At 59.5% G+C, this 27,857-nt stretch overlaps 1 protein-coding gene across 1 annotated transcript; it reads right to left on the bottom strand.

Annotated features, from left to right (window-relative positions):
- Positions 1 to 1,260: 1,260 nt before the first annotated feature.
- Positions 1,261 to 26,666, bottom strand: PLXNB3 (plexin B3). Its single transcript, XM_062184360.1, has 36 exons — positions 26,563 to 26,666; positions 13,304 to 13,328; positions 11,162 to 12,217; positions 10,888 to 11,067; positions 10,376 to 10,504; positions 10,189 to 10,289; positions 9,640 to 9,772; positions 9,295 to 9,451; positions 9,099 to 9,207; positions 8,901 to 9,015; positions 8,640 to 8,765; positions 8,446 to 8,562; positions 8,121 to 8,214; positions 7,860 to 8,029; positions 7,591 to 7,742; positions 7,216 to 7,321; positions 6,703 to 6,833; positions 6,323 to 6,499; positions 6,011 to 6,206; positions 5,674 to 5,913; positions 5,432 to 5,593; positions 5,203 to 5,354; positions 4,990 to 5,090; positions 4,689 to 4,912; positions 4,371 to 4,549; positions 4,195 to 4,261; positions 3,609 to 3,936; positions 3,423 to 3,526; positions 3,212 to 3,305; positions 2,932 to 3,104; positions 2,682 to 2,842; positions 2,285 to 2,432; positions 2,099 to 2,163; positions 1,951 to 2,026; positions 1,743 to 1,817; positions 1,261 to 1,525 (listed from the first exon to the last, which is right to left on the bottom strand). The coding sequence occupies exons 1-36, from the start codon at positions 26,664 to 26,666 to the stop codon at positions 1,421 to 1,423; spliced, it is 5,832 nt and encodes a 1,943-aa protein (XP_062040344.1). The 3' UTR covers positions 1,261 to 1,420.
- Positions 26,667 to 27,857: the final 1,191 nt, after the last annotated feature.

Raw genomic sequence — 27,857 nt, forward strand, 5'->3', positions numbered from 1 at the left:
TGGAGCACCAGGGGCCCCCGGATGCCCGGGCTGAGCCCTACCTGCTGCTGCTGCCACTTTCGCCGCCGCCGCCGCCGCCGCTGCCGCCGCCGCCCACGCTGGCGCTCATCCCGGCCTCGCGGCCCGCGACTCCGGCGCCCCGGGCGGCTGCTCCTGTGGGGCCCGGCCACGGCCCGCGCATTTATAACCTCGGCCGCTGATCTCACCCGCCTTTATAAATAGCCTCCCAGCTGCTCCGCTGTGGGCAAGGTATGCGGCGCGGGGAGGGGGCGGCGCACGACGGTGGCCCGGAGAGCCCGGCCCAGCCCCGGGGGCCAGAGGGAGCCACCGCACGGGGTCGCCAGTGACTCAGTCCCTAGGCGGTCCTCACAGCTCGCAGACAGGCCAAGGGGGACCAACTACACCGGGATGAAGCCACTAGGACGCCAGCTAAGCCCCCGCAGCCAGGGGGAAAGGCTGAGATCGCTGTGCTCCAGGGCACTGGCAGTGCTTTTGAAACCTGGCAAATTCTCAGAGCTCCCAATCGGTCCCTGGAGGCGACCCCTCCCGTTCCCATGGGAAACACCCCCCCACCCCCCCACCCCCGCCACCGCCCCATTCCCGGCGTAGTTCCCGCTTTTCTTGTGGCTCACCAACCCCTCAGACAGGAGGAGCGCAGTACTCTCCTGGGACTGGTGCCGCTGGGGACCCCTGGCCAGGCGGGACACGTGGAAACGTGCGAAGTCTCCCACGCAGGGCTCTGCCCCCTCCTCCACGATCCGACAACTGCCCACCCTGTACCAGCTCCCCGTGGGGAGCAGACGAGGCCACAGCTGCTGCCCCCATGACCTTGGGGCAGCCTCCTGAGAGACCAGGAGCGTTGGGTGCCCAGACAGGACGGGTTCAAGGCTCGCCAACACCGGCCCCGAGCCGGAGGCCAGCTGGGGTCTACTGGGGAGTCAGGAGGAAGCCGAGGGGGCTTGGCAGCGACAGCTGTTACGTGAAGAGATGGCAGGCAGAGAATCGGTGGGGCAGGGGTGGGGGTGGGGGTGGGGGTGCAGCTTTCCTGATGGGACTCGGGGCACTCACAGCCGAGGTGACTCTCACCAGAGACGCACGGGCTGGGGTTGGGCTGTTCCGCAGACACACGAATACTTTATTTCCAGATGTGACTCTCCAGCAAGCAAATAAATACCGCGGGGAAGGGGCAGGGAGGGATCAGTATAAATCAGCAACAAGCCAGCTGCGAAGGTGTGCACGCGCATGGCGGCGGGGCGGGGGGTGGGGGGTGGGTGCTAGGGAGCTCTTGGGCCCCCTGCAACCCCTAGCTGTGCCAGCCCCTGCGCAGCCGCTGGCTCGGTCAGGGGCCATAAGGCACGATGGTGGCAGATCCTGCTTGCTGCTGTGGAAGCTGCGGGGCCTGGGCCCATGGTGCCGGTGCTCACAGGTCAGTCACTTTGTTCTCTACCAGGGCAGCGATCTGCTGCAGGCGGCAGGCCAGCTGCATCTTCTGGCCCACGGGGTCCTCCTCCAGGGCGCTGATGATCTGCCCGGGGCGGGGGGGGGGGAGGAGAGGAGGGGACTCCCCTGATGCCCCGCACTGCTGGCATCACAGCAGCGGCCAGGGATCCAGCAAGGGAATCCAGATCAAAGCCCGGCCCCTTTGCCCCAACCTGGGCCTTCCGTCCTCCTGCCGGGATCAGGCGCTGGCAGCAAAGTGCCACGGGCCCTGCCCCTCCCCTCGGGAGAGCCGTGGGCCTCACCTGGTCGTAATACCTGTGGATGTGGAGATAGAGTTCCTGCAGAGCCTCCAGACAGTGCGGAGCTGAGGTGTACTTCTGGGGGGAGGGGAGGGGTGGGGGACGGGTAGTGAGACCCCAGCCTGGGCTGCAGGCGCTGTGCCTCCTCCCTCCACTCTGCCAGTTCTTGGGGCCCACATGTGCAGGGTGCAACCCCTGGGTGGTGCCTCACCGCAGAGAGCTCCGCCAGAGCCGAGTTCATGTCCTGGCAGCCGGCGGCAGAGCTCTGGCGAATGTCTGCGTAGTATCTGCAGGGACAGCAGAGTTCGGGCCAGGGCAGCCCCCATGCCCTGCCCGGCCCTGTGGGCTCCCACACCTACTTCTCCACCATCTGCTTGTAGCGAGGGATCTCCCGGGCGTAGAGCAGTTTGTTCACCGGGGAATCCTGCTCCGGGTGGAGGAGGCGCCAGGCGTGAGTTGGGAGGTGGAGGAGCCCGCAATGTGCCCGCCTCCTGCCCCCCCAACTGCTGCACAGCGCCCCCTAGCGGGGGCTCCTCTGCTCTCACCCTGCCCACTTTGTGCTCCGAGATGGTGCAGGAGTCCATGAAGGTCTGGGCAATGACGGCGAGGATGGCATCGACGTTGTCGGACACCCTCACATCAAAGACAAGCTGTGGGTTCTTCAAGGTGTTCACCCAGAACCGCAGCAGCAGGCTGGGGACAGAGGCTGGGCCTGGGCAAGAGCTCCTCCCCCTCCCCCTCCGGCACCCCGGCCCTCCCCTCCCACCGGAGCTGGGAACCCCGGGCAGCCACGCCCTGGCAGGGGCCCCCAGTCCCCATTTCTACAGGCATCTGTCCTGGGCCTCAGCTGCTCCTGAGTGTCCGCGCTGGGGGTGGGGTGCGCGGCAAAGCCTGGGGCTCCGTGGCCTGCTGGCGCGGTGCTGTGGGCAGCGGGGAAGGCACCTGTTAGTCTTCCAAATGTGTAGGGTCTCCGGGTCTTCAATGCCGTGCTTCTCGGCCAGCTCATCCAGGAAGTCAAACAGGTACTTGACGGCGATGGGCACGGGCCGGTTCACGCTGAGGATGGCCTGGAACGCGTCGTCCACGAACTTCTGCAGCGTGCCCTGTGTGGCAGCAGGCCAGGGCCTCTCCAGAACCACGCCCACCCCCACCCCCGCCCCAGCGCCCCCCCCCCTCCACTGGCCACACCCACCTTCATGGAGAGCAGGCGAGTGAGGTAGATCTCCGGGATGGTCTTGGCCCGCGTCCGCTCACGCTCCCGCAGGCTGTTGCGCCGCGCCTTGGCCTCTTCCGGCTCCTCTGTGGCCTTCACCAGATGCCAGAGGTGTATCCCGCCCTCCTCACCATCCTCCGGCATGGGGATATCTGAGAACATGGGAACCCGCTCGGTGTGGCGTCCTGCCTCCCCGCCCTCTCCTGCGCACTCCTTGCGCTGCAGGAACAGGTGGGCACGTCTAGGCCAGAGGACTCACTCTCTCCCGAGGGGCAGCTCTGGGCCAGGTTCTGGGAGACAGTGCCGCCGTTATGTAGCTGAGGGATGAGCCCCACCGTTGCTCCATCTGGGACCTGGCGGGGAACAGGGGCACAGAGTCGGGGCCCCTTCGCAGGCTGATCCCCGAGGCAGGGCCTGCCCCCTGCTCCCACCCCCACTGCACCCCCGCCCTGCCTGTGCTCGCTCGGCACCTTGTAGTGCTGCAGGGTGTTGAGTCTCTTCCAGTGGTTCTGCGTCACGGAGGTCAAGTCCTCGTCGGACAGGGTTAGGTGACCAGCCAGGCCCGAGCGCCATTCTGAAGGAAGCCAGGAGGAACTGAGCGGCTGCACGTGGCAGAGGGGCTGGGCACGGTCCCTGGGCAGGGCTGGCCCTCTCACCGAGGTCCAGGGCGTGCACGGAGGGCCGCTGCGAGAAGGGGGTGCCCTTGTAGACTTGGTCCAACACCTTCTCCTTGACCTGGGTGATGGTGTCCGTGTCGAGCACCCGGGCCGGCACGCGCTGCACCTCGCTGCTCCCTGCAGCTCCGCCAGCCCCAGGGCCCAGCAGCACCATGAGCGTCAGGGGCCGGAAGTCCACGTCCTCCCGTAGCAGGCGGCTGTCATTCAGGGTCCGCTTGGCCTTGCCTGTCACGGCGTCTACGGGCCCCTTGTCCACCTGGTACTGGATGGCCCGCAGGAGCATGTACAGTGGCTCACCAGCCACCTCCTACAACCAGCAAGACGGGCCCGTGTCAACTCCAGGGGCCACCGTGCCGGATGAGGCCCAGCATGGGTAGGGAGGGGACAGCTAGCAGCGCAGAGCAAGGGTGGGCGACGGACAGGAGGCTTGTGCAGGGGAAATGGCTCGAAGTCCCGCCCTCTCCAATCCCTCTCTGGCTGGGCCTCAGCAGCCCGCAGGGCCCGTCCAGCGGCAGGGGAGGAGGGTGCCCTCCAGGGTTGGGGCTGCCTGGACCCTGGCCCTCACCCGCAAGAAGGCATGGAGACAGATGGACAGCCAGTTGGTGAGCAGCTTCTCTACCATGGTCTCTGTCCTGTGGAGAGTAAACCCCGGGTCCCATCCAAGTTGCCTCTGGGGACTCCTGGCCCCACACGCCCTGGGGCAGAGCCCGCGCAGGCCATGCATGCAAAGGGCAGGCCGACCTGCGCAGCATGAGCTTGGGGTTCTTGTGCACGTAGTGGGCTGCCAGGTCACCAAGCAGAGTTTTCATGATGTCGGTTAGGTACTCCAGCTTGCCGTGCAGGGCCAGGGACAACAGCGAAGCTACCTGGCAGCGATCCCTCTGCGAGAAGCCCGGCTGCTCCTCCAGGGTGTGGATGAGCTAGACAGGGAGCCAGGGCTCAGGTCCAGAAGCCATGCACCACGCCCCCTCCCAAGCTTGGTGCTAGCCCTCTGGCCCAGCCTCCCACGTCTGCCTGGACCCCTGCCCTGCCTGCCCGCTGAGTGCACGCGGCCCTCACTGTGAGCAGGAAGAGCTTGCTGTTGAGCAGGTTGGAGAGCTGCGTGAGGCCCTGGCGCACAGTGGCACGGCGGCCCTCTTCCCCGGGCCGTTCGAGCTCCGGCTGCAGCGGGCAGCCGCCGTGGCCCGGGAAGAAGGCGCGCTCAGCATACGTGTGGTAGTCCAGGAAGGGGATCCCGCTGGCCTCCAGGTCGCTGCTGAGGTCGGTCATCTCGGTCATCAGGTCTGCGGGCCGGGAGCCACCGGGTGTGGGCTGGGGCCAGGGGCCCTCTGCCCAGGCCCCCGCACGTGCCCACACGCACCTGTGAACTCCTTCCGGCACTGGTCGCCCACGCCCGTCTCCAGGCTCTCCAGTTGCACCAGCACCTTCTGGTAGTCGCGCAGGGCCTGCTTGCTCTTGTGCCTGCAGCGGCGGGCCGGGCGTCAGTCACAGGCCCCAGCCAGGATGGCCCCTTTCCCCCGGGGAGGGGAGGAAGTGTGCACAGACGTGTGTGCAAGGCGCGGCGGGCCCTCACCTGTACATGAGGGTGAGGAGGAGCACGGCGGCGGTGAGTACGGCAGCACCCATGCCCAGGCCCACCTGGGCCTCCACGGGGAACGCAGCCAGCGTGGGCTCTGCCTCGTACTGGACGTGGCCGAGGGCCAGCCGCACGTTACCCATCTGCACCTGGGGGGAGGGGGCGGGCAGAGCGCGTGAGCGCGGGCCTGCAGCGCCCGGGCCGGCCGCCAGGGGCGCAGGCTTACCACGAACTGCGGCAGCGCGCCGGAGCCATTGGCCGGCTGCGGGGCGCGTGGAGGCGGCTCGCAGTACAGGTGGGTGAGCGTGAGCGTCTTCACGCGGCACTCGCCGTCGCCGATGTGCACGCGCACCTCCTCCTTGCTGATGCCCAGGTTGAGGCCCTCGCCCTGGAACAAACAGCAAGAGCCTGAGCTGGGCCGGCCCCCACACAGCCAGCCCCAGCGCGCGCCCTGGCGGCGGCGCTCACCTCCACGTCCAGGACGTGGCCTGGTTTGAGACGGTAGGGACGGGCTGGCCCCTCCCGGCTGAGGGGGGCCAGGCGGGGGTTGGGCTGGTACAGGAAGCCCTGGCCCCCGCTGGCGCTGGCGAAGTCCACTTGCACGTTGTCTAGGGCGAAGAAAACCCGCTGGGGGCGCGCCCCGTCGGGCACCGCTGGGCTCCGGCACAGGAGGAGGCTGGACGAGTTGACAGCGCAGATGGTGGAGCACTGTGGGGAGGCCAGGGCCGGGCATGCGGGCGGGTGCGCCGGGCATGGCGACCCGCCCCACTCTCTCACTGGGTACAGCCGGAGTGGGGGGACTCACCTGCAGCAAGCCCCCCTCAAGCTGAATACAAGCCTGGGGGTCAGCAGCAGGAGCCCTGCAGCTCCTCCTCAGGTCCGGGGCCTCGGGCGGGGCCCCCAAAGCCTGCACCTCCGCCTCACCCTCCAGCCACACGGACAGCAGGGGCCGCCACACAACGTCCAGGCCCGTGCCTCTGACTCGGATCAGCCGCCCACCGCTGTGCCAGGAAGACAGGATGGACAGACAGTGGGCAGCGCAGCCCTGCTGCAGCTGGACCCCCTCCCTCTGGCTCCGTGCACAGCCCACCCCCAACAGGGTGACCCCACTTCTCACCCCCGGAAACTGACGCTGGGCTCTGCTGCCACCAGCTGCGGGTTGGCAGTGTAGTGGAAGGGGCTGCTGGGCAGTGTGCGCCGGGCGTGGCCGAAGACCACGAGGACCACGGCTTCTCCCGGGGAAGCCTGGGGCATGGTGCGGCACACAATGGCTTCGGGACACACAGGCTCCCGGCTGCAGGGGGCGGGGAGGCTCTCAGCTTGGGCCCTGGCCCGGCTGCCCTCACTTGATGAGGAGCACAGGAACCGCTTAGAATCTCACTGGGGGCCTTAGGGAGCCTTGACTGCACCATTTAGAAGGGGCGCTGGGGCAGTTAGGCCTGGGCCACGAGGCGAGCAGCCCCCGCGCCCAGTGGACAGGCAGGGCTGGGTACTCACATGGGACATGGTTGGCCACCCACAAAGGCACTGATGTTGCCCCCCGTCTGCAGGTGCTGCCCATGGATGGTGAGCTGGGTGCCCCCTGCCTGGGGCCCCCACCGAGGGCTCAGGCTCAGCAGCACAGGGTCCTGGGGAAGGGGGCACAGTGCGGTAGGCGTGGCAGCCCGGCTGTGGCTTTCCCACTTTGGGCTTTGAGGGGCAGGCTGCTTTTCTAGGCACCACAGCTGCCACCGCCTCTGTCCCCCAGAGCGGGCTTCAGTGGCTGTGCCACACAGAGCCTCTGCCTCCTGCTGCTCCTATCTCCTAACCCAGGGCTCAGGCCCCAGCCTGCATGCCCCTCCCTCTCCCAGTCCCTGCTGCCTGCCTCCCACACTGGCCAGTGGCCACGTCCTCAGCATCTCGCCACCGAACCCTGCATGCCCACGACTCCTGGACACGCTCTGGGACACAGGCTCACGTTGTCCCCTCAGTGCCTGCCCTCCCACTGTCCCCTCCAAGGTGGGCACTGACCTGGTAGGTGAAGTGTTGGCTCGAGACGCCTGGCAGCCGACTCTTGATGGCCACTTGCACTGGCCCCGTGGTGCCATTGGGGGCGGGAGATGTCACACACACGATTCTGAGGGTTGAGGCCCGGTGGCTGCTCAGGGCCTTGGGCAGCTGTGGGCTGCCTGCCAGCCACTGCCCAGGCCCCACTGCCTCCAGCCCTCCCTGGCTCATTTTCCTGTAGGCTCTGACCCAGGGCCTCGCCTTTCTTGGCCACAAGCCTCCCTTCTCTCTGGGTGGCCGCTTTCTGAGGGCTTCCCCACCTCGGGGGGGGGGGGGGGAGGCACCCTGCCTGCTCCTGCCCCGCCCCCGCCCCCCCTGCCCCCTCTCCGGGCGCCTCACCGGGCAGAGGTGCGGTAGAGAGAGGGGTCGGGGCTGCACGGCCGGCCCGCCACACTCACGGCATCCCGCACGTCGTCGAAGGCCCGGCCCAGGTTGGAGCCCAGGATGGTGAGGGCTAAGCCGCCCTCCGGGGGGCCAGTCAGTGGCTGGATCTGCAGTGGGGAACGTGCCTGAGAAGCTAGGACAGCAGGGGCAGGGCGAGGAGCGGGCAGCATGGCGAGCGAGGGCCCACGGGGAACCTGTAGGCAGCCCTGGAGCTGGGTGCTCACCGCATCAATGCTGGGTGTCGGGCACAGCCGTTGCACAGCTCCCGGGGGGCACAGCGGCCCATAGCGGCAGGCGGGCTGGCCGGCCCCACACCATACACAGCCCAGGCTTCCATTGGCTGCCTGGCAGTGGCTGCAGTCCGGGTGGCCCACAGCGCAGTCATACAGGGTCACTAGGGAAGGGTAGGCGGGGCACTGAGACGCTGCCCCTGCACCATGCACCCCGCCCCTGCACCCCAGCAGCCTCGCTGTCCCGGGGCTCACCATGCACAGCGCCGGCATTGTCCAGCCGCTGGGCCTCGCCACGCGTGACGTAGATGGGCACTGGGAGCTCCCGCTGGGACAGGGACGGGTGGAACTGAGGGCAGAGGGCAGGGTCAGGCACGGCCCCAACTCTGGCGTTCTCCGGTACCCGCTGCCGGCGCTCAAGAATGGGGGTGATTGTTCCCAGGGCTTGGCACAGAGCAGGCTCTCATGCACGACAGTGGTGGAAGCCAAGGCCGGGGGCGGGGGGAGAGGGCGAGAGGGTTTCGGCAGAGTGGGGCATCAGAGGACTGGCGAGGCTGGGGGAGGAGTGGTCCGTGCGCACCTGCTGGGCCTGGCAGTGGATGAGGCCTGAGTCCCCGTCTGCCTCCTCCAGGGTGGCCGGCAGCCTCTGCACTTCGCCGGGGAGCTCCAGCCAGCAGTAGTAGGAAGCGGGCAAGCCCTACAGGAGAATGTGGTCAGGACCTCGGGTGCCGCTGTCACCCGCTGCCCCGTCCCCTTGCCCACATGGCCTCTCACTCGGAAATGCTGAAGGTTGTGCACACGCAGGGCCACGCGGCTCTCCCAGCCCACCGGCACCAGCTGGGAGCCTGCCAGGCCCTCAACCTGGGGGCAAGCCCCTGGGCCACGCGCCTGGATGTCCACCTGGGGGAGTCAAGAGCCCTTAGTTAGCCCCACAGGCCACAGGCGGCTGGCGCGCACAGTGGTGGGGCGGGGGGGCAGGAAGGCCGGCTCTGCCTCTGTCCCGCAGCCCCTGCTATGCGCAGCGGGCTCACGCACCTCCTGCGCACTGTACACAGTCTTCTCGCCCTCTGGGCAGTGCTCCCCGTACACGCAGAGGCTGCTCTGGGGGCACCAGTGGCACCGCCAGAGGCTGCCCACACAGGCGCGGCACCTGCAGGGACATGGGGCCGTTCAGGTTGGGCGCTGGCTGGGGTTGCCACCCCTACCCAGCAGGAGCCCAGCTGGAGAACTCACGGGGCAGCCGCCTCCAAGGCCCGGACGGCACTGCAGTCGTAGAAGGAGAAGTTGGTGGCAGCAACAGCCACATCTTCAAACATCAGGGCCAGGGCCAAGGTGACGTGGTCTGCGAGCAGAAGTGGCAGTGGAGCAGCGCGTGGGGCTTCTGCCCCTTCCTGCTCTGGCCTTGGGCCCGCCCCAGAGGCCCCCTCACCTGTGCCTGGAGGGTTAGGTGGCAGCTGGTCTTGGGGAGGGCTGACACAGGCCACGTGGGGCCCTTCCACATGAGCCAAGCTGTCGTAGTCCCCAAAGGCACAATGGAAGTATTCATCCACAGCCAGGGTGGGCAGCCGGGGGACAGACAAGGTGACCTGGGACGCATGGGAGGGGAACAGAGGGGTGGGGCCAGGGCAGAGTGGGGTGGTGGCTGTGTGGGGCAAGCAGGGACAGCTGCTGGAGGCAGCTGAGGGGAGAGAAGGAGCAGAGGAGGTAGCCAGGGGCGACCCCTGCGGGCAGCAGCCATGCTTCCGGGAAGGCCCAGTGGCGGTGGGCACCTTACCTGACGCTGCTCCTGGCGGGGGTGGTGGGCCGGCGACAGGCTCTGGATGTGGAGGCAGTAGCTGTCCTCTTCATAGCTCCACAGCCACTGGTTTGCCTGTGCTGCCCGAGTGCACTGGCCCTTCCGGGTGCACCTGCCAGGTTACCATGTGGGAGATCGGGAGGATGGCCTGGCTGGGTGCAGTGTGCTGAGAGAGGACCAGGCCGAGGACACAGATCTGGCCCTTGACTGTGAGAGGGAGCGGCTGCGGTGGGACCTGCAGATCTGATTTAGGATTGCTGCACAGGCCAGGGGACTCTGGCAGCTGTGTGGGGTGGGGGCAGAGGTGACAGAGGCCAGGGGTGGGGGGGCTGCGGGAATGAGATGTGACCAGGCGGGGCAGTGTTGAGAGGAGGGGGCCGACCAGATTTATGGCTTCGTGGCAAAGGGCAGGATGGGGGCCTCAGTCTGCGCCTTGGTGACCAAGGCTGGCCTCCCGGCACATCTGAGCACAGCCTCTTGGCAAGCGCTACCTGTTGGCTCAGGCCGGGATGTGAGCTCCACACTCACCTGCCCTGGAGGACACACCAACCACAGAGCGGGTCCCGGGCCTGCAGGCAGCTGGTGCAGTCTGGGAACTGGGGGCAGGTTGCTATGGGAACCTGGTCCACCTGGACGGGTAGGGAGGGAGGGAGGGAGACGGGGGTTAGAGAGTTGCAGGCTGTGTGGCCCTCCCCGACCGGAGAGCAGCTCTCACCTGCTGGGCAGTGAGGACGTAGACATGGCTACCACTACTGTCCACCAGCAGGTCTGCACTGATGGCCGAGCCTGGAGGCCCCACCTGCTGCGAGTGGTACACCTGGCCTTGGGAGCCATTGATGAAGACCTGTGCGGGGGGACAAGGACAAGGCTGCTCCAGGACTCCCACCAGGCAACTACAACATGGGGGGGTGGAGACAGAAGCACTGTAGACCAGGCCCTCAGACAGCTGGGGCCGCTCTGCCGACAGTCACCAGGACCCCACGGAGACGCTTCTGGGGCCAGTTTGGCTGTGAGCGCCAGGCACTGCCTGCCCTGCCCCCACACCACCTTGAGCTCCCAAAGGCCAGGGAAAGGTGGGGCCGCCTCAGGAGGCTCTTGCGTAGTCATCCCAAGCCACCCACTCGGGAAGCGGCCAGCAGTCACGTGGCTAGGCTGTCGGAGCCACGAGCAGGGTGCAGGCTTGGGGGGAGGGCGGCACGGCCGCCCCCCCTTCAGTAGGGGCCTCACCTTGTGTAGCTGGCCCTGGGTGTCACCCAGGAAGGCTATGGTGTGCCCATCCGCCTGGAGGGCAGCTACAGCACTGATGGGCTGCCCGAGCCACAGGACAGGCCAGGCCTCCAGGGGCTGGCGGCCAGCGATGGGGCTGGGCGTGTGCTCATCACCACAGGGGTACGACTCTGGGGAGTCCTAGAAAGACAGGGAGTGGCGGATCAGGCGAGGAGGGGCCAGCCAGGCCTCGTGGCCGGTGGGGTGGGGGCAGGCACCAGTGCAGGCCACTCACGGGAGGCAGGGTGACACAGCGCGACGTGACACCGTACTCCACAGTGGCTTCCTCCGCGCCGCTGGGGCCCCGGCCACCTGCCGTGTAGCAGAGGCGCCGGGCCTGCTCCATGCTTCTGTGCAGCTCCGCCAGGGGAAAGGCACACAGGGCCGCCTGAGCCCCCCGGGCGCCCGCGGCGAACGCCCCTAGTAAGGTGCCGGGGGCGAGGAAGGCGGCCTGCACGAGGCCCTGGCCCTGGCAGGAGAGGGGCACTTCGACATAGGAGTAGAGATTGGCGTCCCCCAGGCAGACCCGGGCCACGTAGGAGCGGTACTCGGCCTGGGCGCGGGCGCCGCGTCGGCGGAACACAAAGTAGGCCGAGTGGGCATCAGCAAAGGCCCCCACGTAGCTGTTGTTGTAGTCGGAGAAGTCGCCCACCACGAGGCGGCCCAGGCCCTCGCTCGAGAAGGGCTGAGGCCCGGCCAGCTGGCGCACAGCCAGGGGCGGCACCCCTGCCGACAGCTTCCCTGCCAGGCCTCTGGCCACGAGCAGCAGGTCCCGGCCCGGCAAGGGTACCACCAGGCCCACCGTGGCCACTCCGGGGGCGTTGGCAGCCACAAACTGCCCGTCCCCGGGGTCCTCAGCCTGGTACAGCACCTTGGTCACGTCCCCAAGGTGCCGCTTCTCGCACACGCCCTGCCTCACCTGCCCGCAGGCCACCAGCTCCTGGGCCCGGCTGCTCACCACCAGCAGCTGGTTGGCGTTGTCAGTGAGCTGGGCCTGCGGGCACTCGGCTGGGTCCCGGAACGGCAGGCAGTCGGGACTGTCGGCGACAGGCCCGGTGACAGCCACCGCCTCGAGCTGTAGCTCAGGGCTCAGCTGGAAGAGGTGGTTCACGGCGCCCACGTAGAGTGTACCCCGGCCTGGGGCCAGCGCCAGGTGGTTGAAGGTGGTGTTGGGGGCCGAGAAGCGGTGAGCTCCCGTCAAAGGCAGCGGCTCTGGGGACAGCAGCAGCAGTAGTAGCAGCAGCAGCAGGAGGCCAAGGCCAAACGGAGGCCAGGGAGCCATCACAGGCGCCTAGGGGAGAGCCAGGCAGCCTGGGGCCCATTGGGAGGGAGCCACTGGCTCCCAGGGGGCACAATGACACTCCCCAAAGGCACGAGTCTGGGCAACGGGCCAGGACAGAGGGGGCAGAGGGGGCCGAAAGCAGGGCTGAGACAGGGGCAGGCGGGTGGACAGGGGGGGCCAGGGACTCCTGGGGAGAGAGAGGGAGGGGGTGGGGAGGCTGAGAGACTGAGAGATGGGGGGTGGGGTGGGGAGGCAGAGGTAGAGGCGGTACCGAGGAAGGACAAAGAGTGGGGGAGGGTGCACCCCGTGGTGCTGTGAGCCGGGAGGAAGGGATTCTTTCATCTCAACTTGACAGGCGTCTGGATTGTGGGAGAGGGGGCAGATCCTGCAAAGCCACACATGCAGGAACGCAGGCACCGTGAGTGACAGAGGGGCCCGGCTGCAGAGCTGAGCCACCGTGGCACTGGGAGGCAGGGATGCAATGAAGCCGGGACGCCCAGCCCCGGCATGGGAGTAGGACGTGGGGCGGCACGGAGTGGGGGAGCCATGTCCTCACAGACGAGCCGGGAGGCCCATACAGTAAGTGGGGACACACACAACATGAGGGCCAGGCAGAGAAAACCCGCCCCGGACAGCTGCAAGAGGGAGCGTGGGGGAAACTGAGGCAGCCGGGAGCCGTTGGCTGAGACACTGGCACATGGGCCCGGAGGTGGCAGGGAACAGGGGTGGTCAGGGCAGGGGTGGGGGAGACCTAGGGAGGGTGCTGCACAGAGGTCAGAGCGTGCGGTGGGGAGTGAGGGGAGGGCACCCAGCCTCTCCTGCTGCGGCCGCCACCTCAGCCTGGGGCAGACAGGTCACTGCGGGCAGAGCCCCTGGAAAGGGGACAGTAGCCTTGAGGTCCAGGTGCTAAGCTGAGCCAGCGTGCACACGCCTGGCCATGTGGGCATGTGCCACCCAGGCCCAGGGCAGCGCCCCAAGCCCCTTATCTCGGGAGCACAGACAGGATGTTGGTGGCAGTGTCTGCTGGGGAGAGGGAAGGCGTGGGCCCTTCCCTCCCAGGGACATCTCTGGGGGACATGGGACCCAGGCACTTACCGGCAGGAAGGGCTCCAGCAGAGGGCTACCCCAGGGCGGGTGGCCTGCTCCAGCTCCTCAGCTCAGCTGCCCGAGGGCAGTGGGGACAGGCGCAAGATGGCTGTGGGGGGCATTGTCCTGAGTGGGAGGGAGACAGTCAAGGCTCAGCCCCATTCATGCCGGCCCTGGGGGAGGAAGAGGACTGGGCGGGGGGGGGGGGGGGGGAGGGCAAGGGCCTGCCGACCGGGCTCCACCACAGCTGGCAGCTTTGTCACTAGTGGCCGGGCCAAAGCAGCCCTGCCTCCACCCCAACAATGTCCCCTCTGTCCGGAGGCCCAGACCAGGGACCCACTATCTGGTGCTCTTACCCCCACTCGGCTGCTCCGCACAGGGGCTCCCTGCCATGCCACACCCCCAGGAGACACCCCCTAGGATCTAGGGACAAAAGGACAGGGTTTCCTGCTGTCAGCCCTCCCCATCTGGCCTCAGCACGCTGTGCCCGCCGTGGGTGCCCCTCCCTGCATGCATCCCGCCCTCCCCCCAGCCCCCTGGGTCCCTGTGAAGGGCACAGGGGTAGGCCTCAGAGTCCCCGGGACAGGGCCAGTCTCAGCCTTGGTAGCCTTGGTGCCTGGTCGCCGTGCCAGCCCTGGCCCTCAATGCCAGCCTTTGTCTGGCTGAGGGCAGAGGAGGTGCTGACAAAGGCAGTTCGTCCAGAAGACCTTCGCCCCCGCCCCCCGCCCGCTGGAAGACTGGCCAAGGAGCACAGAGCCCTGAGCCGTGCCAGGTGCAGCGTGGTGGTAGTGGGCGGTACCAGTGGAGGATGCTGCACAAGGGGTGTGGAGGACGCTCAGTCACCAGGACCCCAACCCGTGGCTGGGTCTCCCCCCAACCCCGCCAACCCCCACCACCCATGCTGCCGGTAGGGAATGGAGAGCCACAGGGCCCGTGGTGCAGGCACAGGTGTGGTTGGGTTGGGGTCTCCGCCTCCCCCACAGTGCATGGCAGCAGGCTCCAGGGTGAGGTGGCAGGGCGGGCTGCTGCCACCTGGCTGGGCCGGTTGGGTGGCTGTGGGGGTGGGGAGCCAGGCCGGCAGCCTCCCTGCTCTGCACCCTACCCAGGGCTGGCACTGGCTCCTATGTGGGGTCGGAAGCCCCTGTTCCCAACCTCCTGGTGCCAGGGCCACCCCCTGGTGGGAGGTCACCAGCTGTGGGGAGGTGTGGGCTTAGCGCCTGGGTGGCTCCTGTGGGCCCTTGCCTGAGCCCAGCTACTCCTCAGTGCAAGCACGCCCCGCCACGGCACCCCTCGCCCTGGAGGTCCCAGCGCCCCGTGCCCGCGCCAGTCCCGGCTCCTGCCTACCTGGGCGGGCTGCCGGCGGGGACCAAGCAGCAGCTGGCAGCGCCAAGATTGCGTCGCCGAGCAGCCCCAGCCTCCCTCCCCACAATGCAGTCGCGTCTAGCCCGTCTCATCCCCGCGGGCCGGCCGGGCGGTCCAGCCCCTCCCGGCCCGCCCCTTTGCCCGGCACTGCAGGGCAGGGTGCTGCTTCCCTCTGCTGGCCGAGGCAGGCATGGCAGAGGATTGACCGCAGGTGAGAGTGGCAGTGCCCCGCCCCCCACATGTGGGCATTCTGTAAGCTTCCACGAAGTGCCTACTAGGTGCTGTCACTAGAGTAACCCGGAAACAGTGTGGTGTGAGTGTTAGCACATTTACTCCCCCAGCAAGCCTGGCTCACAGGTAGGGAAACTGGAGCACAAGTTTGTCGGAGGCAAGACTACTTGTTGCGGCCAGTGCTGTGGTGCAGTGGGCTAAGCCTCTGCTTGCGGTGCTGGAATCCCATATGGGCGCCAGTTCAACTCCTGGCTGCTCCTCTTCCAATCCAGCTCCCTGCTGTGGCCTGGGAAAGCAGTAGAAGATGGCCCAAGTGCTTGCGCCCCTGCACCTGCGTGGGAGACCTGGAAGAAGCTCCTGGCTCCTGGCTTCAGATCGGCACAGCTCCAGCCATTGCGGCCATCTGGGGAGTGAACCAGCAGATGGAAGACCTCTCTCTCTCTCTCTTGTCTATAACTCTACCTCTCAAATAAATAAATCAAATATTTTTTTAAAAATTAGAAATAATTTATATACCACAAGTTCCAGCCATTTAAAAGTGCACAATTCATTTTTTTTTAAAGACCATGTGTTAACCACAGGACAGGCCCCCATACTAGACCATCAGGGCAGGTAGCCTCGAAGCATGAAACTTGGCATATGGGTGCCCGGGTCTGCAGTCACAGAGGGGGTTGCATGGTGGGGAGGAGGCAAAGGCAGGAGAAGCCAGGAGACCATGCAAGTGGGGAGCGGAGGACAGTAAGGCGGAGGTGCCGATGAGGCCACTGGGCTGTTGAGGCCAGAAGCTGTGTTTGTGCACTGGAGGTGGCACAGCTCACTAATGGGACTTGAAGGGGTCTGGGGATGAGGCCGAGGCAGAGGGACCCACAGGCTGAAGGCCCAGCAGATGTTTAGTTCCTTTGAACACCACAGAATAAAAATGTTGCTCAGATGCAGGTGTGTCTTTTTTTTTTTAAGAGATTGATTTATTTATTTGAAAGTCAGAGTTAGAAAGAGAGAGAGAACGCGCTCTTCCATCAAATGGATCATTCCCCAAGTGGCTGCAACGGCCAGGCTGAAGCCAGGAACCTGAAGCTTCATCTGGGTCTCCCACATGGGTGCAGGGGCCCAAGGTCTTGGGCCATCTTCTGCTGCCTTCCCAGGTGCATTAGCAGGGAGCTGGATTGGAAGTGGAGTAGCTGAGACTCAAAGCGGCATTCATATGGGATGCCGACGCCACAGGCAGGGGCTTAGCCCACTATGCCACAGCGCTGGCCCCTTCAAGTTTTATCTATTTATTTGAAAGACAGAGAGGAGGGGGGAGAGAGAGAGAGAGAGAGAGAGAGAGAGAGAGAGAGAGAGAGATCTTCCATCCACTGGTTCACTCCTCAAATACCCGCAGCAGTCAAATGTAGGCCAAGCCGAAGCCAGAGCCTCCCTCTGGATCTCCTGCATGGGTGTCAGGGTCTCAAGTACTTGAGCTGCTGCCTCTAAGGGTCTGCCTTAGCATCTGGGACTCGAAGCGGCACTCCGACACGGGATGCAGCTGTGCTAAGCAGCGGCTTAACCGGCTGTGCCACCACAGCTGCCCCTCCCCCTTCCCCAGCTAGGTGTCTATTGTCTGAGGTCGTTTGTCCATGGAGCGCGGTCCATGAGGGGGTTTGAACCCGAGGACCCGGATCTAGAGCACCCAGGCCAGCGCCACACGGATCGTTCCCTTGCTCAGTGCTGTATGTTCATCAGTGTCCCTACTGAGAGCTGGGGAGGGGAGGTGGCCTTGACTGGCCTGGTGCTGTCTCTCTGCCACGGGCGAGGTTTCCTTGATGCTGGAGGAGGACTTGCTGGGTCAAAGAGGACTTGGGTCATCTCCCACTGCTTTCCCAGGCCTTTAGCAGTGAGCTGGATTGGACTTGAACTGGCGTCCATATGGGATGCTGGTGCTGCAGGCGGTGGCTTAACCCGCCGTGCCACAGCACTGGCCTCAACATGAAACTGCTGCATCTCCATAGCTTCGCGAACATGTGCCTGGCACACCTGGGACTTTTTGCCTTTACAAAGGGTGTGAAGTGGTATCTTACTGGATTTTAAATGGGCATTGTCTGCGTACTAGTAATATTGAGTCTCTCTCTCTTCTTCTGGGAAATGCCTGTGCATGTCTTCTGCTGAGCTTCCTATGTAGGTTGTCTTTTCCTTTTTATAGCTCTTCTCTATGTAGGCCTCATAGCAATCCTTCTCCTCCACCTGTGGCTTGTTTTCTTAGATTGCCGCGATGCGCCGGCCGTAGCAGTCACCTGGGGGATGAACCAAAGGAAAAAGGAAGACCTTTCTCTCTGTCTCTCTCTCTCTCTCACCGTCTAACTCTGTTTGTCATGGTATCATCTGATGAACAGTAGGTCTTGATTTTATTTTTTTTAAGTTTTATTTTATTTATTTGAAAAGGAGAGGGGAGAGAGAGAAAGAGAATCTTCCATGTGCTGGTTCCCTTGTGCTGTTCTTCCCAGGCACATTAGCAGGGAGCTGGATTAGAAGTGGAGCAGCTGGGACTCGAAGCAGTGCCCATATGAGATGTCAGCAGCATGTATGCAATGCCTTTATCCACTATGCCACAACGCTGGCCCAGATCTTAATTTTAACATAGCAGCATTTATCAGTGTTTCTTGTTTAAGAAATCCTCTCCTGGGGTCAGCTCTGTGGCGTAGTGGGTAAAGCCGCCACCTGCAGTGCCAGCATCCCATATAGGATCCGGTTCAAGTCCAGGCTACTCCACTTCTGATCTAGCTCTCTTCTTTGGCCTGGGAAAGCAGTAGAAGATGGCCCAAGTCCTCTACACATGTGTGGGAGACCTGAAAGAAGCTCCTGGCTCCTGGCTTCAGATTGGCACAGTTCTGGCCATTTCGGCCATCTGGGGAGTGAACCAGCGGATGGAAGACCTCTCTCCCTTTCTCTGCTTCTGCTTCTCTGTAACTCTGCCTTTCAAATAAATAAATAAATCTTAAAAAATTAATATAAAGTAATAAAAAGTTCTTAAAAATCCTCTTGAATTTGTATATAGTGTGAGGTAGGGGTGTTTATTGGCCCAGCTCCATGCTTTAGCCTGGTATCGGTCTTGGTACTGGGGAGTCACTTGGCTTCTTTCTCCCTTTCGTCCTCCTTGCTCTCTGCCTCCTCCTCATCTTCCAAAATGATCTTGCCTGTTTTGGTTCCTTTGGTTTTCTTGTCGAGTTCCATGAAAAGCTCTGTTGGCACTTGAAAGGCACTGTGAGGGAGATCTTGTTGAACCCTGAATCACTCCGGAGAAGAGTCATGTCTGACACCCAATGAATGCACTGTATCTCTGGGTTCCGTTCCTAAGAGCCTTTCACTAATTTTTTCTATAAAGGACTTGCATATCATTTGTTCAACTTACTACCAGGGACTTGCTTTTTTATGCGGGTGTAAACTCTCTCTTCTATTTCATTTCTTTTCGGAGAATGTGTTGCTGGTATATAGAGAGGCTTGTTTAGGATATGGATTTTGTACCAAATAACTTTATCTACTCTCATATTAACTGGAAGAATTGCCTTTGGAGTGTCCTTGTGGATTCGTTTTGGTTTTCTGCTTATACAATTGTATCATCTGCAAGTAGCAATCATTTTGTTTCTTCTCTTGCAGTCTTTTAACCTTTTCTTTTTTCTTTTCTTTTTTTTTTTTTTTTTTTTTTTTTTTTTTTGACAGGCAGAGTGGATAGTGAGAGAAAGAGAGACAGAGAGAAAGGTCTTCCTTTTGCCGTTGGTTCACCTTCCAATGGCCGCTGCGGCCGGCGCATCTCGCTGATCCAAAGCCAGGAGCCAGGTGCTTCTCCTGGTCTCCCATGCAGGTGCAGGGCCCAAGGACTTGGGCCATCCTCCACTGCCTTCCTGGGCCATAGCAGAGAGCTGGCCTGGAAGAGGGGCAACCAGGATAGAATCCGGCGCACTAACCAGGACTAGAACCTGTTGTGTCGGTGCCGCAAGGCGGAGGATTAGCCTGTTGAGCCATGGCGCTGGCCGTTCTTTTTTTCTTAAAAAGACATTTCCATTTATCTATTTCCATCTTAAAATAATATTTTGTAGGCCGGCGCCGCGGCTGTAGTGGTCACTTGGGGGATGAACCAAAGGAAAAAGGAAGACCTTTCTCTCTGTCTCTCTCTCTCACTGTCTAACTCTGCCTGTCAAAAAAAATAATATTTTGTATATTATTTATTTGAAAGACGGTGTTACAGAGAGACAGGGACAGAGGGAGAAAGAGATCTTCCATCCTCTGCTTCACTCTTCAAATGGCTGCAACAGATGGAGTTGGGCCAGGCCAAAGCCAGGAGCCCTGAATTGCATCCAGGTCTCCCACATGGGTACAGGAGCCCTAGCACTTGGGCCATCTTCTGCTGCTCTTTCAGGCATATTAACAGGGAGCTGAATAGGATGGGAGGCATTGCAGGTGGAGGCTTAAACCACTGCAGGGGCTGGCACTGTGGTATAGTGGGTAAAGCTGCAGCCTGCAGTGCCCGCATCCCATATGGGCACCAATCTGGGTCCCGGCTGCTCCACTTCTGATCCAGCTCTCTTCCATGGCCTGGGAAAGCAGTAGAAGATGGGCCAAGTGCTTGGGCCCCTGCACCTGCGTGGCAGACCTGGAAGAAGCTCCTGGCTCCTGGCTTTGGCCTGGCTCAGCCTTGGCCGTTGAGGCCATCTGGGGAGTGAACCAGTGGATGGAAGACCTCTCTCTCTCTCTCTGCCTCTGCCTCTCTCTGTAACTTTATTTTTCAAAATAAATAAATCTTTTTTTTTTTTTACAAAAAGGAAGACATGAAGCATGTGATTAAAAAACAAAACAAAACAAAACACTGTGCTACAATGCCGGCCTCCTAAATTATTATTTTCCCTCCTTCTTCTTCCTCCTCCTCTCCTTCTTATTCTTCTTTGTTCTTTTTTTTTTCTTTTTTCATCTATTTCTTCTTGAGTGATATTTTTTTGAAAATATTTTGTTTATTTGAGAGGCAGAGTTACAAAGAAAGAGAGAGAGCTAGAGACAGAGAGAGAGGTCTTCCATCCGCTGGTTCACTCCCCAAATGGCCGCAACGGCCAGAGCTGGGCCAATCTGGAGCCAGGAGCCAGGAGCTTCTTCCAGGTCTCCCACATGCATGCAGGGACCCAAGGCCTTGGGCCATCTTCCACTGCTTCCCCAGGCCATAGCAGGGAGCTGGATGGGAAGAGGAGCAGCCAGGACTCGAACCAGTGCCCATATGGGATGCTGGCACTGCAGGTGGTCGCTTTACCCACTATGCCAGTGCGGGGGGGGGGGGCTGAGTGAGATGTCTTTATTGTGCGCAGTTGTGTGAGTCATGTTCACATTGTTGTTCACCCCATTAAGCAGCTTCCCCTTCCCCTCCCAGCCCTTGAAAACCATCAGTCTACTTTCCTTTTTTTAAAGTTGTGTGAGTTTGTTTATTTGAGATGCAAAAAACAGAGGCAGAGGACGGAGCTCCCATGTGCTGCTTCACTCCCCAGAGGGCTGCAACAGCTGGAGCTGGGCCATGCCCACGGTGGGAGCTGGGAACCCAATCCAGGACCCTTGTGGGGCTGGTAGGGACCCAACCACTTGGGCCACCACTGCTGCCTCCCAGGGTCCACATTAGCCAAAAGCTGGAACTGGGAGTGGGCCAGGCCTGGAATCCAGGCACTTTGCTAGGGGTTGTGAGCGTCCCAGCGGGCAGCGTAAGCACTGTTGGGCCATCTGTGTCTGGCTTATGTCACTGAGCGTAATGTCCTCAAGGTTCACATCTCAGGATTTCCTGCCCTTTGACGGCTAATTAATAGTCCATTTAGTTTGTCCCTTGGGCATTTGAGTGCTTAGTGCCTCTTGCACTATGAGCGCTGCTCCTGTGAACATGCTGTCGCTATTCGGGGTGCATGCCCATGCGCGGGATTGCTGGACCACACGCTAGTCCTATTTCTAGTTTCTTTTTTTTTTTTTAACAGGCAGAGTGGATAGTGAGAGAGAGAGACAGAGAGAAAGGTCTTCCTTTTGCCGTTGGTTCACCCTCCAATGGCTGCCGCGGTAGCGCACTGCGGCCGGCGCACCGCGCTGATCCGATGGCAGGAGCCAGGTGCTTCTCCTGGTCTCCCATGGGGTGCAGGGCCCAAGCACTTGGGCCATCCTCCACCGCACTCCCTGGCCACAGCAGAGAGCTGGCCTGGAAGAGGGGCAACCGGAACAGGATCGGTGCCCCGACCGGGACTAGAACCCGGTGTGCCGGCGCTGCAAGGCGGAGGATTAGCCTAGTGAGCCGCGGCGCCGGCCTCTATTTCTAGTTTCTTGAAGCCCCTGCATTCTGTCTCCCACAGCAGTCACACCACTTTCCACTCCCACCAGCAGTGCACCAGCATTCCAGTTCTTCCGCCCCCTCCAGTTTGAAGCCTTGGCACCCCTGGCAAACATCTGGCCATAGTGCCTGGCGTTGTGGTGCAGCAAGTTAAGCCACTGCTTGCAATGCCGGCACCTCCCATCGGAGCACTGGTTAGAATCCCAGCTAAAGGCAGTGGAAGATGCCCCAAGGACCTGGGCCCCTGCACCCATGTGGGAGACCCAGATGAAGCTCCTGGCTCCTGACTCCTGAACCAGATCTTCCTGTTACAGTCATCTGGGGAGGGAACCAGTGGATGAAGATCTGTCTGTGTGACTTTCAAATAAATTAAGAAATCCTTTTTAAAAAAATCTGGCTATATAATCAAGAGTTGATTTTTCCACTCCCTATTCTATTGTTAAAGGATTTATTTATTTACTTGAAAGGCAAAGTGACAGAGAGATAGAGAGGCAGAGAATGCTTCACTCCCCGAATGCCCACAGCACCCAGGGTAGGCCAGGCTGAAGTCAGGAGCCAGGAACTCCATCGGGGTCTCCATGTGGACGGCAGGAGCCCAGGGTGTGCCTTCGGAGGAAGCCGAATGGCAAGTGCAGTCAGGACTCAGTCCCAAGCACTCCAATATACGATGCAGGTATCCAAAGCTATGGCTTAACCCACTGTACTGCCCCTTACCTTTTTACATTTTTAAAAAATATTTATTTTTATTTATTTGAAAGACAAAGAGAGAGAGAGAGAGAGAGAGAGAGAGAGAGGTCTTCCATCTGCTGGTTCACCCCTCAGATGGCTGCAACGGCTGGAGCTGCGCCCAAAGCCAGAAGCCAGGAGCTTCTTCCAGGTCTCCTATGTGGGTGCAGGGGCCCAAGGACTTGGGCCATCTTCTACTGCTTTTGCAGGCCATGGCAGAGAGCTGGATTGGGAGAGGAGCAGCCAGGACTAGAACCAGCACCCATATGGGATGCCGGCGCTTCAGGCCAGGGAGTTAACCTACTGCGCCATAGCACCGGCCCCACCTTTTTAATTTTTTAAAAAAATAATTTTTATTGATTTGAGTCAGAGTGACAGAGAGAGGGAGAGACACAGAGAAAGAGATCTTCCATCTGCTGGCTCACTTCCCAAGTGCCCATAAACAGCTAAGGCTAGACCAGGCTGAAGCCAGGAGCCAAGATCTCCATCCTGTGGCCAGGGCTTGGCCAGATGGAAACCAGGAGCCAGGAGCTTCATCCGGGTTTCCCACAGCACTTGAGCCATCTTCCGCTGCTTTGCCAGGTGCATTAGCAGGGAGGTGGATCAGAAGTGGAGCAGCCGGGACTCAAACCAGTGCTGCAGATGATGGCTTAACCCGCTGCGCCCCAGCGCAGGCCCCCTTAGTGTGGTTTTGAAGTCACCTGGTGTGTGGGCATCTGCCAGTTATCACATCTCTACACAGCTTCTGAGTGGAGGGTTCTCCCGCTTGCAATTTATTTTTCTCAGCTTCGCCAATTAGTCCTTTTTTTGTCTCCCGCATCAAGGTTGCAGATAGAGGAGGCAAAGAAGCAGGCAGACTACAAGAGTTTTGGAATTTGCTTTTCTCAGATCCCCCGGTTAAACCGTCACTGTCTCCCACCTCCCATCTCTATGATCTTTGTATTTCTGTGGCATGCATTGTAAGATCTCCTCTTTCATTTCTGGATTGGTTTGAGTTATCTCTCTCCACGTAAAGATTTGTCCATTTCATTTATTTTTTCAAAAAACCAACTCTTAGGGACTGCTGTTCTTCTGCAGCAGGTTAACGACACCAGCACTGGGGTCAGCGCTTGGCATAGCAGTTTAAGCTGCCATGTGCAGTGCTGGCATCCCATATGGGCGCCAGTTGAGTCCCGGCTGCTCCACTTCCGGTCCAGCTCTCTGCTGTGGCCTGGGAAAGCAGAAGATGACCCAAGTGCTTGGGTTCCTGCACCCATGAGGGAGACCTGGAAGAAGATCCTGGCTCCTGGCTTCAGATTGGCCCAGTTCCAGACGTTGCAGCCAATTGGGGAGTGAACCAGTGGATGGAAGAACTCTCTCTCTGCCTCTGCCTCTCAGATAAATAAATACATGAAAGAAAGAAAGAAAGAAAGAAAGAAAGAAAGAAAGAAAGAAAGAAAGAAAGAAAGACACCAGCATCGTGTATGAGTGTCGGTTTGAGTCGGCTGCTTCACTTCCAGTCCGGTTCCCTGCTAATGCACCTGGGAAAGCAGCAGGTGGCCCAGTCCCTTGGGCCTCTGCTATGCATGTGGGAGACCTAAGTGGAGTTCCAGACTCCTGGCTTTGACCTGGCATAGCCTCAGCTATTGCAGCCATTTGGGGGAGTAAACCAGTGGATAAAGATTCTCTCTCTCTTTTTCTCTGTCACCCTGCCTTTCAAATAAACAAAATAAACCTTTTTAAAAAGCAACTCTTGGTTTCATTAATTATTTTTATCATTTTCTATTCTGTATTTGGTTGATTTTTGCCATGATCTTGTTACTTGGTTCCTTCTGCCGACTTTGCCTTTGGGCTTAGCTTGTTCTTCGGCTGGCTGCTTCTACCCTCTTAGAACTGCTTTTGCTGCACTCCAGGCGTTTTGCTGGGTTGTGCTTCCGTTTTCATTTGTGTCAACACAGTTCTAGGTCTCTCTTTTCGGTTTCTTCTCTGACCCATTGGTTGTTCGGACAGGTGGGCATTACCAATTTTCCTTCTGTTCTTGGTTTCTGCTTTCATACCGTTGTGCTCAGGAGAGATGATTGCTGTGGTTTCCGTCATCCTGACTTAGCTGGCTTGTTTCGTGATGCGTCCTGGAGAACGTTCTGCGCATGTCTGGAGAGCACGTGCACTCTGCTGCTGCTGCATGGAAAGTTCTCGGAATGTCTGCTGGGGCCGTTATGCAAGTCATGGGGAAACTCTTCGCTTTATATAAATGGAATCATACCAGACATATTTGCTGTGGCAGCCTTCCAAGTTGATGTGCACACTAGTTGTTTTTTTTTTTTAACAACAAAAATTTCTCTTCGCAATTGTGTGTTGATTTATTTTCTAACCCAGATCACTTATTGGCTTGTCTTGCTTCAGCTTGTCATGTTATTATAACAGGAGACAAATGTCAGAAATAGCCCATCGGGTGATTTCCTTTTTCAGAGTTGCTAGGCGGCCTAAATGTGGCACCTTTATTTAGTGGGACATTAAATCCGTAACTATCAAGCAAATGAGAAATGTGGCATCACAAAAATTAAAATAGAAAGAAGGAAGGGGCAAGGAGGTATCGTATTCTTTGAATTGTGTCTAGGAGCTACATGAGACTTGATCTCATTATAGTAATAATAAAATTTTAAAAAATAGACAAAAAGATTGTCTTTACTCATAAATATACACAACTACTGTGGATGAACTAAAATATTGTCTTTCTAGAACATTATTTGAGGACAATGCCTTTTCAGAGACATTAATACTCAAATTTGCTTTATAACAGAATGGCAGATCAATCTTTGATTTATTTTTTAAAGATTTATTCATTCCTTTATTTATTTGAGAGATAGAGTAATGATGGAGGGGAGAGAGAGAGAGAGAGAGATCTCTTCTATCCACTGATTCACTCCCCAAGGTGAAGCCACGAGCCAAGAACCCTAGCTAGGTCTTAGCAGGCACATTAGCAGGGAACCGGATTGGAAGTAGAGGAGCTGGGACTTGAACTGGCACCCATATGGGATGCTGGTGTCCCAGGCAGTGACTTAACCCACTGCACCATAACCCCTGCCCTATAACCTTTTAATTTATATCTTTTTAAAATTATTAAAAATTTTTTTAAAAAGATGTATTCTTTTTCTATTTGAGAGGTAGAATTACAGACAGAGAGAGGAAAAAGCAGAGAGAAAGGTCTTCCCTCCCCTGGTGCACTCCCCAAATGGCCAAACAGCTGGAGCTGGGCCAATACAAGAAGCCAGGAGCCTGTAGCTTCTTTTGGGTCTCCCAGACAGGTGCAGGGGCCCAAGCATTTGGGTCATCTTCACTGCTTTCTCAGGCCATCAGCAGAGAGCTGGATCAGAAGAGGAACAGCCAGGACTAGAACCGGCGCCCATATGGGATGCCAGTGCCACAGGTGGAGGCTTAGCCCACTATACCACAGCGCCGGCCAAAGAACGATTTATTTTATTTGAAAGGCAGACTGACAGAGACAGAGAGGAGAGACTGAGGGAGTGATTTTCCATCCACTGGCTTACTCTCCAAATGCCTGCAACAGACAGGGCTAAGCCAGGAGCCAGAAACTCCATCCAGATCTCCCACGTGGGTGGCAGGGACCCAAGTACATGGTCATCGTCTGCTGCTTTCCCAGGCGCTTTAGCAGGGAGTAGGATCGGAAGAGGAGCAGCTGGGATTAGAACCAGTGTTCCCATATGGGATGCCAGTGTCAAAGGCAGCAACCTAGTCTGCTACTCCACAATACAGGCCACTGTATCTTTCTTAAAAAGCTGATTTCTATTCATTGCTGATTTCCATTTATCTGTTTGAAAAGATACTGGCAGATTTGGTAGCCTAAACGTATTTTGGGGCCGGTGCCATGGCACGGTAGGTTAATCCTCCACCTGCGGCTCCGGCATCCCATATGGGCGCCGGTTTGAGTCCTGGCAGCTCCTCTTCCAATCCAGCTCTCTGCTATGGCCTGGGAAAACAGTGGAAGATGGCCCAAGTGCTTGGGTCCTTGCATGCACGTGGGAGACCAGGAGGAAACTCCTGGCTCCTGGCTTCAGATCAGCCCAGCTCCAGCCGTTGTGGCCATTTGGGGAGTGAACCAATGGACGGAAGGCCTTTCTCTCTGTCTCTCTCTCTCACAGTAACTCTACCTCTCAAGTAAATAAATAAAATATTAAAAATTATTTACATATTTATTTGAGAGGCAAACAGAGACGGAGTTTTCATCCACTGGTTCACTGCCCAAATGCCTGCATTTGTGGGGAGATGCCACAGCCGGGAGCTGGGAACTCAATCCTGGTCTCCCATGCGGTTGAAACACAACTGCTTGAGCAGTCAGTGCCGCCTTCCGGGCTCTGCATTAGCAGGGAGCCGTAGTCAGGAGCCGGAGCCGAACACCAAGCCTTGGCACTCTGGTGTGGGAAGGGGGCATCTTACCTACTAGGGAAATGCTGCCCCTGAAGCTGATGTGGTTAAAAGCACACGACAACAAGAAGATTGCAGAGTGACTGTGAAGAAGCCACCGGGAGTCCCAATGGCATCGCCAGAAGTCCTGGCTCGCCATCCCTTAAAGAGAGTGGCCGAACGCGTTAGAACACGTGGTGTGTTGGGGCCCCCGTGGAAGGGGTGGACATACTCACGGCACTGCTTGGGTAGTTCCCGCACACCCTGAGGCTCTTTGGTGACAATGCCCAGGCCCTCACACGGAAGACCATCATGTACCCGGGAATGTTCGTCCATGGCGAGGCCCCACTGCGAAGATGGCTATCAAGGACACGGTGACCACGAGCACTGCAAAGACCACAGCACCTGCGTCATTGACCTTAAGGTCAACAACTGCTCTTCTTCTGGAGCGTGAGTGATCACACTTTGCGCACAATAGCCTTGGCAATGGCTGCATCTCAGCCGGCATCTGTATACTGCCTCAACCAAGTTAATAGCTTCCAGATCCCCTCCCACCTGTTAGCAGAGGGTGCAGCTCTTTCAACAGCAGCCCGGCCCATCACAACCACTCTTCCTTATGCTTTATTCTATTTTATTTTTTTAACATTTATTTATTAGAAAGGCAGAGCTACAGAGAGGCAGAGACAGAGAGAGAGGTCTTCCATCCACTGGTTCACTCCCCAGATGGCTGCAATGGCCAGAGCTGCACTGATCTGACGTCAGGAGCCAGGAGCTTCCTCCAGGGCTGCCACGCGGGTGCAGGGGCCCAAGGACTTGGGCCATCTTCTACTACTTTCCCAGGCCACAGCAGAGAGCTGGATCGGAAGAGGAGCAGCCGGGTCTAGAACTGGTGCCCATATGGGATGCCGGTACAGCAGGCAGCGGCTTTACCCGCTGTGCCACAGCGTTGGACCCCTTATGTTTTATTGAGAAATAGGATGTGGGCATCTTTAAAGGCACAGTGTGATGTGAGGGTGCATTCAAACACTGTGCCATGATCATCTCAAGATCGTAGGTTATCTGTCATCTCACACATTTGTCACTCTGTTGTGAAGAGAACATTTAGAATCCTCTCTTCTAGAGATCTTGAACTACATGATATAATGTTGTTAACTATACTCAAACAGCGATCAAGATATGCAGGGCACAGGCTGGTGTTGGGATGCAGCGAGTTCAGCTGCCACTTGCGACGCCAGCATCCTATATCGGAAAGCCACTTCAAGTCCTGGCTGCTCTAGTTTCCTGCTAATATTATCTGGGAAGGCAGCAAGATGGCCCAAGTACTTGGGTCTCTGCCACACACATGGGAAACCCAGATGGAGTTCCAGTCTCCTGGGTTAGGACTAGTCCAGCCCTGGCCATTGAGGTCATTTGGAAAATAAACCAGCAGACGGAAGATCTCTTTGTCTCTCTGTCTCTCTCTCTGTCTCTCTATCCTCTCCCACCCCCCATCACTCCGCCTTTCAAATAAATAAATAAATTCATATT

This window comes from Lepus europaeus, chromosome X (genome assembly GCF_033115175.1).
Source record: "Lepus europaeus isolate LE1 chromosome X, mLepTim1.pri, whole genome shotgun sequence".
NCBI classification, from domain to species: Eukaryota; Metazoa; Chordata; class Mammalia; order Lagomorpha; family Leporidae; genus Lepus; species Lepus europaeus.

Bases quoted from the DNA above. Each gene is read 5' to 3' on its own strand.
- PLXNB3 (XM_062184360.1), bottom strand. From the start codon at position 26,666: ATGGACGAACATTCCCGGGTACATGATGGTCTTCCGTGTGAGGGCCTG. The intron at 9,452-9,639 runs GTAAGGTGCCCA...CATGCGTCCCAG, and splicing joins CCCGCCAGGAGCAGCGTCAG to GTCACCTTGTCTGTCCCCCG. The intron at 4,913-4,989 runs GTGCGTGTGGGC...CCCGGCCCGCAG, and splicing joins GTGCCGGAAGGAGTTCACAG to ACCTGATGACCGAGATGACC.